Source organism: Pteropus alecto, unplaced genomic scaffold (genome assembly GCF_000325575.1).
Source record: "Pteropus alecto unplaced genomic scaffold, ASM32557v1 scaffold53, whole genome shotgun sequence".
NCBI classification, from domain to species: domain Eukaryota; kingdom Metazoa; phylum Chordata; class Mammalia; order Chiroptera; family Pteropodidae; genus Pteropus; species Pteropus alecto.
The window spans coordinates 738,640-748,441 of record NW_006434366.1 but is presented as its reverse complement, the minus strand read 5'-3'; the positions used below and the strand labels follow the sequence as shown (position 1 = coordinate 748,441).

Sequence of the window (9,802 nt, the reverse complement as noted above, 5' to 3'; positions counted from 1 at the left end):
GTCCCGCATTGCCCAAAACCAGAGTCATCCCGTTCCAGATTCCTTTCATAATGGGATAAAATGTACCAACAGTGAGGCCCAGAGTGGGGCCTGGTGGAGCCCAGTGACTTCAGCGGCAGGACAGTGGGTCCCAGGAAAGCCAGGGAAGCACAAGCATTCCTTGGCTCTCTATCCCCAGCAGCTGCAGGGAGCTGCTCCAAGCTCCCAGCTATGCCCAGCAGCCCCCAAGGAGAAAGACTTATTTCCTGGCCCCCTCCCTAGTTGGACACACAGTCCTGGATTGGGCAGCTGAGTATTCCATGGCAGGCCGTAAGGGAGATGGTGAGTGGCGCTGTCAGCGAGCACTTGGGAAAGGCAGCATGGGCCCCATCTGGAGACCAAGCCTGGGAAGGGGGTACCATGGATTTCATTCCCTGTGGCAGGGCCCCAGACTTCCTACCTCCATAATCCACCCCCTTCCCCACAAAAAAGCTACTGACACTTTATCAGACAAACACTCCCTGCACATAGAAACCTGCCTGTAATTTACAAGGATCCGTGAACATCATGTAGGGCTTCAGGGAACTCAGGCTAGAAGCCCTTGCAGTGTGCTTAAGGTCAGAGAAATTCCAGTCTGGTTCTGCCCTAACTGGCTGAGTCTCAGGCCAGCTCCTGGTCATCTTGATTTGCACTGCCCTCTAGAGCCTGTGAGGTTGGGCAACGGGAGCCTCATGAGGCCCAACTGCTCTGCCACCTCCTTGGAATCACTTGAAATCACCCTATTGGGGATGGTTGTGTTTTATTTTTTTTTTTTTAAAAAAGGGTAGCTTCAAACCCAGCTGAGAATCTACACCTGCTCACCAGAGCTGGGCTGTCTTCCTCACACCAGGCCTCCCGGGAGTCCCAGCACGATCTGCTGCCCCGCTACCTCCTGCCCATCTGGATGGGTCTGGCTGCCAACTGGGGGCCTCTGCGAGCTTTGGAAGCTGTGGGCTCTGATTCACATACACATCCATCACCACACCTGCTGTTTTTGTTTTGTTTTTTAATTGATATATCTGTCATTCGCCACATCTACTGAGCACCTTCTATGTACCAGGCCTCGGGCTAAGCATTACACAAAGAGAAATCATGCCCAACATCAGATGGCTCACTCAGTATAACCTTTCCAATGGGATTATCTTGAAACTGAATCCCTCTTCCACGCATTTAGTAAGCTGCCCAGTGTGTGGCTACCTCTAGCAGAGCCTGGCCTTTTTAGTTACTTCTTGTCACCTCTTGCTTCCAAACAGCAACTTTGAACCCACAGAAGGAGATGAAGAAAGAACTTCTGTCTGTCAACCTAGGATCTAGGAAGCTTGTAACAAAGTGGCCTGGATGAATCCTCTCAAGGGCACGTTGGATACGTCTCTTGCCATTTTGTTGCAAGTGCTTATCACTATTAGCCATTATGTGTAAACTGATTCATTTGTCTTTTCCTCCACTAGAATGAAAACTCTATGAGGATAGAGACTTCGGTTCACTGCTGTGTGCCTATGTGAAAAAGTGTTCAGTAAATATTTGTTAAATAAAAAAGATTCATAAAGCCGAGACCAGATTCTATATACAATGTGGTCCTGCCAGGGTTGAACCCCAATATGGCCATCCATCAGCTGTATGGTCTTGGGCAAGTTAGTCAACCTTTCTGCTCAGTTTTTCTTACCTATGATATGAAAATGATTGTGATTTCTACCTTGAAGAGGAGTAGGTTGAGTGTAAAGAAAACAGTAAGTGTCTGGCACATAGAAATGCTAAATGAGTTAGTGGTTATTGTTTTTGTTACTATTACTATCCTGCTTTGTCCATTCAACGTTGCTAGGAGCTTTCCTCACCTGGATCAGAAACTTCAGTGCTGTTGGAGACTCACTATGCCATTGGACCAAGGTGCCATTCACTGAGTACAAGTTTATACTATGAGCAAGAGCTACGTGTGTGTGTGTGTGTTGGAGGAATCAAATTCTCAAAAGGCCAATAGAAGTTAAGAAGTTCTGGGCACAGGGCTGGCTTATGAGACTCTTACAGGCAGCCATTCCCAGAGTCCAGATGTGGACCTTGCAAAAGGGAGCCTGACATGGTCTTCTTGTTTTTGATTATTGATTGGATTCCTGATACAATAGTTGCCTTGGTAATACTCGGAGATTAGATCTGAGAAAGACCTTTGGAAAGTTGAGGGTCCAAGGCTCAGGTACGGAATATCATTCCAAGTACCGGGAGCCTACCTCCCACCTATGCCTGCCCCACCAGATTCCAGTCCCAGAGCCTGATTCTCATGGGTGAGTGACACTCCACTTCCCAGCAGGTGGCGCTGCTGTCCTGACTATGGGGAACGTTGCCAGCTAGGGGATCTGGGCTGGGACCTGGACCAGTCCCAGGCAATAGTGCGATGAGTGCAAACTACTCCATTCATTCACAGATTCAACAAATACTATGTCAGGCTCTGTTCTAGGCGCTGAGGATTTAACCAAGAACAAGACAAACCTGCTTTTCCAGGATTCATATTATTTTAGAGTTATACTGTCAAATATAGTAGCTACTAGGCACATGAGACTATTGAGCACTTGCAATGTATCTAATCTGAATTGAGAAATTTTATTTATGTGAACTATATCGATGGAGGTTTATGATATTAGAAATAAGAACTGAAAAATGTTAAACTATTTGCTAATTTAAGGTAAACGACAGTATAATACTAGACCTGCCCTATAAGAAATGCTAAAGGATAAAACGAAAGGACACAAGACAGTAACTTGAAGGCAGAATTAAAAATAAAGAACACTGGTATAAATAATATAAACGAAGACACTTTAAAATGGAGCTAGAGATACCATGTCAGAGGAACTTGCACATCTTATACCTCAAACCTTGGAATGATAAAAACAAGGCAAAATAACCTTTGGACTGGGCCTAAAAAAATCTGTTTCTCAAAGGACTGTTTGCAAAGATAACAAGAAAGCAGTGATTATGACTACTGGACTGAAAATTGAAAACATTATTTAGAATTAACATCACTATGTTATCTGTTACCAACCAATAGAAATGCTTTCTTTCTATTGATGTAAATGTCCCCCTTCTCATAAATACCCATAGTCTTTGTCTCTGAATCAGAACACTATTAGGGCTTCCATTTGAATCAGTGTTCTTGAATAGCTACTCTTATTGATCCCGAATAAATGCTTGTTTGCCTCTCACTTTGAAAGGCCTTTCTATTTTTAGGTTGGCACTAGTAAAGTAACTTTATAGGCTAATAAAAAGCCAGTAAATAAAAGACAAGATCATTGTACTTTTGGTTTGATTAGTAACTTCTCTCTTTTTTCTATATGATTTAAAAGCAAATGCATAAAACAACAATAATGAATCTATGTCAGTCATAAAATATATAAAGATATAATTTGTGACAATGACACAAAAGGGGGAGGAATAGAGATGTATAGGAGCAGGTATTTCTATACTATTGAAATTAAGTTAGTCTTATTTAAACTAGCTTGTTATAAATTTAAGATGTCAATTGTAACCCCCCAAGTTATCCACTAATAAAACAGTTTTTAAATATCCAAAAAAAAAAAAAAGAAAGGAAAGAAGGGAATCAAAATGGTGCACTACAAAAAATCGACTAAATACAAAAATGGAAGGAATGGAGGAATTGAGGAACAACGAAAACCCATTAAATACACAGAAAATAAATAGCTAAATGTAACAAGTAAATCCTTTATCAGTAATCACATTAAATGTAAATGGATTAAACTTTCCCATTCAAAGACTGATTAGCAGATTAGATTTAAAAAAACAAGCTCTATATGTCATCTATAAGAGACTCGCCTTGGATACAAGGATCTAAAGAGATGAAAAGTAAAAGAGTGGGAAAAATATATTCCCTGCAAAAGGTAACCAAAAGAGATCTTTGTGGCTATATTATTAGAAGACAAATTAGACCTAAATCAAAACAGGTAAGAAGAGACAAAGAAATATGTTGATAAAAGGTGTAATACATCAAGAAGATATAAAAATTCTAAACAATACACAACAGAGCCCCAAAATATCTGAAACAAAATTGACAGAATTGAGAAGGGAAACAGTTTTACAGTAATAGTTGGAGATGTCACTACTCCACTTTTAATAATGGATAGAACAACCAGGCAGAATGTCAGTAAGGAAATGGAGGACTTGAACAACACTGTAAACCAACTAGACCTAACAGACACTCAAGCAAACAACAACAGAATACTCATTTTTTCTCAGGTCTACATGGAACATCTTTCAGGATAGATCATATGATATTTACAAAACAAGTCCTAAGACATTTTAAAAGATTGAAATTATACAGTGTCTTTTCTGATCACAGCAGAATGAAACTAGAAATGAATGAGAGAAGGCAAACAAAAAATTCACAAATAAGTGACCGTTTAAAAACATATTCTGTGATGGTTAATTTTATGTGTCAACTTGAAGGGACCTTGGTTTATCTAGACAATTAGCCAAACACTATTCTGAGTGCGTGTCTGTGAGGGTGTTTCTGGGTGAAATTAACATTTGAATAGATTGTGTCAAGCATATTGCCCTAATACCGGTGGGTCTCACCAATCAATTGAAGATCTAAATAAGCTGAGTAAGAGGAAGCTCTTCCTGCCTGATTTCTTGAGCTGGAATTTAGGACTTTTCCAGGCTTTAGGCTTGGACTGAAATATCAGCTCTTCTTGGATGGAGTTTCTGATGCAGGTGGGGAAAGGTTCTAGCAATGTTGAACGGACAAAACAGGATAATAATAGTAACAAAACCACTGACAGTAATCTGTTGATAGACACTTGGATTTGGTCATTTATATTTTGTTTTTGAGTAGTATTCCACTGTATGAATGTTAGTTTCTCTGTTCATCTGTTGGACATTTGGATTATTTCCAATTTGGGGCTATTATGAATAAAACCCTTGGGTGGATGTATGCTTTAACCTTTCTTGAGCAAATACTTGGGAGTGTAATGGCTGGACCATTATATAAATTTAGTTTAAAAATCCCCGCCAAACTGGTTTTCAAAGTGGACAGAAATTGAGAAATTGCGTATGGGTTCCAGGCCCTCCGCCTCGTTGTCAGTCTTTAAGCCTGTTTGTTAGTGGCTGTGTGGGGTTATAATTTGCATTCCCCTGATGAATAATCATGTCAAGCATTTCTCATGGGCTTATTGGCATTTACCTTTTGTGAATTGTCTGTTCAAATCCTTTGCCCATTAAAAAGAAGAGGGGAAAATCTTCTTGCAATTAATGTCGACCGGGCACTTATGCTCATTCGTGTCCATAGCTTTACACATTTTTACTGACGACCGCCAGCAGCAGTAACGTGGCGAGACTGGAGGAGCCGAGAGTACTCTGGACCGCTTAGCTACAGAACAGCTGGGCCGTTTCTGGGAGAGATTCCCGGTGGCTCTCAAAGGCTCGCGCAGTGATTGGCTGAAGGAGCACTTCCGCAGGCACTTCCGACTTCCCTGCACACTTTGAGTATTGGTGATTGGCTGGGCTGGCCAAGCGCGAGTGCTCCCGGGAGTTGTAGTTCTTGGGGCTGGGCTGGGGACGCCAGGGAAGATCAGAGGTTGGAGGCCAAGATCCGCGGTTGCGGTTGTTCCCGGCCGCTGGCACCATGTCTCTGGTGTCGGTGCCCTGCCATGTGAAAGGCACAGTGGCCCTGCAAGTGGGCGACGTGCGGACCTCTCAAGGTCGGCCCGGCGTGCTGGTCATCGATGTCACCTTCCCCAGCGTCGCACCCTTCGAGGTGAGCAAGCCCCGTGGGCGCGACCAGGGCTCCTGGGCGGGGCTGACCAGGAAATTCGGGCGTGTCTCGGGCGTTAACTCTTTTCCCAAAGCCTCTACACTGGCCTCGCCTTTGCGAATCAGTTAACCATTAATTTATTACTGCAGTTAACACGTTTACTAGAATGCAGCTTCCTGTCCTGTTCTCTGCACCATCTCTACCCCGCGTCCAGGACAGTGCTGGCAGGAAAGTGCCAAGATAGTAGGCTAGGTGCTGGAGATACAGTTGTGAACCAAATATAGTGAGAGGTCATTTTGTCCCCGGCCACTGGCCGAGGATCATAAGGCAATTAGTTACCCCCAAACCTGCCTCCTGCCTATTCTCACAGTCCCTGCTGGAGGTCAGGTTCAACTCATCCGTCAGCAGGATCTTCCCAATGGCTTCGGTTTTCAGTCTGCATTTGCAGTTCCACATTAGTTTGCAAGTGACCAGACACTGGAGGACCATAACACAGAGGACAAAGTCTACTTTCTGATGGCCTGGCTTTCAAGGCCACTCTATGTCTGTGCCCTGCCTGCCTCTTGGCCCCATGCACTTTGTGCTGTAGAAGGTGGTTCTTCTCCAAGCTGTTTCTTAACTATAAACTGGGAAACTTCATTAATGGACCCAATCCTGGAAATCCTGATTCAGTAGGTCTGAAGTGGAGCCTGCCCATCTATATATTTAAAAATTTTTTTCCTAGGGTGATTCTGATGAGTGTCCAGTGATGAGAACTACTGTAGCCCAGCTGAATTATTCCATGTTCTGCACTACTTTTACATTACCTTTCCTTTCTTGGTCCACTTGGTGGATTCTTCCCCTTTCAGGCCTCATCTGTACATTTCTGCCTCCTCCAGAGTTAGGGCTCTAACCTCTGGCAACATCTTGGGCATGCGGCAAGATCTGTGGTTGTGGTTTGTTTATATGACATTTAGACTGAGCTCCTCTAGGAAAGCAAAATTGTCTTTGGACCCCAAAGGATGCTTGTTAGATTGATAGAAGAGTATATTCCTAAGGGAAGGAGAAGATGATGCCTTTGAGCCTCTCTGGCCTTGGGCCTGGGTCTGATTTGTTGAGGTGGGTTGTGTGTGCTCTAGCTGCAGGAGATCACATTTAAGAATTACTACACAGCCTTTCTGAGCATCCGTGTTCGCAAGTATACCTCGATGCACACACCGGTCAAGTGGGTGACCTGCCTGCGGGACTACTGCCTGATGCCTGACCCACACAGTGAGGAGGGAGCCCAGGAGTATGTATCGCTGTTCAAGCACCAGGTCAGCTGGTACTCAGCATGGTCTGTCAGCCCAGATGCGGGCTCGCAGGGGGACTGGGAACTGGGCCAGAATACCAGGAGAGGAGCAGGGGCCAAAGCTGGCCTGGGCTGTGACTCTTTGGGAAGTGCCTTGGAGGGACTACTGTTCTTTCCTTCCTAAAAGCCTGGGGAGGCAGCAGCCTGGCCCATTGCTTGTTGGGAGGCTCCTGGGCAGTGAGCTGGAGCCTCCCTGAGTCTTTGTGTGTTTGTGTATGTGTGTGTCAGATGCTGTGTGACATGGCCAGAGTACTGGAGCTGCGCCTGATTCTGCGACAGCCGTCACCACTATGGCTATCTTTCACAGTGGAGGAGCTGCAGATCTACCAGCAGGGACCAAAGGTAAGTTGTTCAAATCTGTTGGATGGCCCTTTCCCCATGGGCTCCTAGCTACAGCTGGGAGAACTGGGGGTGGGTTGGCAGCGGATGGGTAAGGATGGTGAGGCTCAGAAGGAGGCCTTCATGGAAGTTAACCAGGTGGGAATGCTAGAAGCTAATGTCTCTATGTGCCCTGACCTTTGGGGCCACCTGCCCCTTTTAGAGCTGAAGCCTTCAGGTGCTGGGAGATAATTCTGTTCCATGTATTCTGGGGGCCTCCTTCTGTATAACAGAAGGGCTTAGGTAGTCTGACTGCCCCTTGGGTCTCTGTGGACCCCTAACAGGTTTTCCCCATGTCCGAGGCTCAGCAATCCTTCTCTCTGCTCCCAGGACCTTGGGAGCTTGGAATCTGGTCCCAGGGCTCTCTCCCTCTGCTTCCCTTAAGGCAGTATGACTTTGCTTTGCAGAGCCCCTCCATGACCTTTCCTAAGTGGCTCTCCCACCCAGTGCCTTCTGAGCAGCCTGCTCCCCTCCATGAGGTAAGCGTGCACCCTGGGTAAGAACCATGTGTGAATAGCTCTTGTGTCCAGTACAGGCTCAGGTGTGCCCCTATCTGCAAGAATCTGGGGCTGGACCCAGAGCCCTTGTTCACTCTGTGCCGTCTTCCTCCTGGGTGTCCCATGGGATTTGAGGCATCTCTGTGTGGGGCTGGGTCACCTATTGCACATCAGGCCCCAACCTCGTGTTTCACGAGTCATCTGGGAATCTTACTCGTCTCAGTTGGAGGGCCCCATAGCCCGACTTAGCCTCTCTGGAGCTCTAAGGGCACTGCTTGGGAAAGACCCATGGCTACTGACCCCTCCTTCTGGAGCAGGGTCTTCCAGACCCCAGCAGGATATCCTCCGAGGTGCAGCAGATGTGGGCGCTGACAGAGATGATCCGGGCCAGTCACAGCTCCACAAGGATCGGCCGCTTTGATGTGAGTAATCGCTTCCCTCTGCTTGGCTTCCATTGCCTGGCCGTGGGATGGTCCCAGATCTGATGGTCTTTTGTGTTGCAGGTGGATGGCTGTTATGACCTGAACTTGCTCTCCTACACTTGAGCCGTGGCTCTTGACCAAGACGTTGACCTTCCGTGCCCGTCCAGGCCTGGTTTGGGCCATCAGAGGCCGAAGTGCTTTCCCTGTGCATTCCAAGTGTTGCCTGCATGCCTGTTCTTTCGGGGCCGCGTTCACAGATTCAGGATTCTTGGGGGCTCACTGTGTCGTTTCAGCATGAGCGCCTGGCGGGGGTACACTCTGTCCTCACTTGGCTGCAACCTGAAACTCCTTTTCCTACCCTAAAAACACTCCAATTCTACTTACTAAGAATCCTCCTCTGCCCCTTCTGCCAACATGCACACCCCTGTCTTCTGCCTGCTCCCTCACCTGAGTGCAGTGGGCTGGGGTGGCCTACTAGAGCCTACTCTATCTAGCGTGCTATAGTCATGGCACTTCGTACTTTGGAAACTTGAGGGAGAAATAGGAGCTCCGTTTCTTCCTTCCCCGCCCCCTGGTGGTCTTCTTTCCCTTTGTTTTATGCCCACAAAAAGAAATTTCCTGTCTAAACTCCTGCTGCCTGCCTGGGGAGCAAAGCTGGGGCTTTGGGCTGCCGGAATCCCTTGGTCTCTAAGCTGGCTGGCTCCTGGTTGTGTGTTCCAGTGGGGTCTGCCCATCCAGCCTAGCAGGTGCCTCTGGCAAGGCCAGGGCCTGAGGGTGAGTCCTGGAACCTGTTTGCCATCTGACAGAACCCAAAGTACATCCTTGTCCCTTCTGCCAGGTGCTCCCTTCCAGAAGAAATGCTCAGCGTAGGGATCATTCATGATGGGGCTGGGTCTGGTTAAGGGTTTTTACTGATGTCTTTTAAGAGGCTAAGGTCCTTTACAACCGCAGGCCAGCTGCTGAATAAGGCAGACTGCCTTTTATGAGAAAATCCTGCTTCTGTTTTTATCCTGGCTTTGCCTCTGGGAACTATTATGAGGCAGTACTGCAGCACCTGCTGGACTGGAAAATGGGACGTTTGTGTGGGGTCTGGGGTAAAGTCAGCCACTTTTCGATAGCTGCCCACTGCTCTCACCTGTCAGGGTTCTTGCAGGTGGTACCTTTCCCTGCAGGGTCATTTACTTAGCTCCATTCAGCTTTTGCTAAGAGGGTAATGACCATAGTCTTATGCTCAGGGAGTAGTGGCCCTCTGTGTGTTTGAGCGGGGAGGTCCCTAGGGTAGCAGGGACTTTGCTTCATTCACAGCTATGTCCCCAACACCTAGCACTGGGCCTAGTATGCAGTTAGATCAATAAACACTTGTGGAATGCATGACTGTGCTGGCTGCTTGTGTCCACCCGTAGGG

At 46.6% G+C, this 9,802-nt stretch overlaps 1 protein-coding gene across 1 annotated transcript; it reads left to right on the top strand.

Moving 5' to 3' along the window:
* The first annotated feature begins 5,511 nt into the window (after window positions 1–5,511).
* NICN1 (nicolin 1) lies at window positions 5,512–9,254 on the top strand. The gene is made up of 6 exons (XM_006909097.3): window positions 5,512–5,773; window positions 6,889–7,065; window positions 7,329–7,442; window positions 7,886–7,957; window positions 8,293–8,397; window positions 8,479–9,254. The coding sequence occupies exons 1-6, from the start codon at window positions 5,642–5,644 to the stop codon at window positions 8,518–8,520; spliced, it is 642 nt and encodes a 213-aa protein (XP_006909159.1). The 5' UTR covers window positions 5,512–5,641; the 3' UTR covers window positions 8,521–9,254.
* Window positions 9,255–9,802: the final 548 nt, after the last annotated feature.

Excerpts from the sequence above, each read along its gene's own strand:
- NICN1 (XM_006909097.3), top strand. The coding sequence starts at position 5,642 with ATGTCTCTGGTGTCGGTGCCCTGCCATGTGAAAGGCACAGTGGCCCTG. Across the intron at positions 7,066-7,328 it reads TATCGCTGTTCAAGCACCAG|ATGCTGTGTGACATGGCCAG; the intron begins GTCAGCTGGTAC and ends TGTGTGTGTCAG. Across the intron at positions 7,958-8,292 it reads AGCCTGCTCCCCTCCATGAG|GGTCTTCCAGACCCCAGCAG; the intron begins GTAAGCGTGCAC and ends CTTCTGGAGCAG.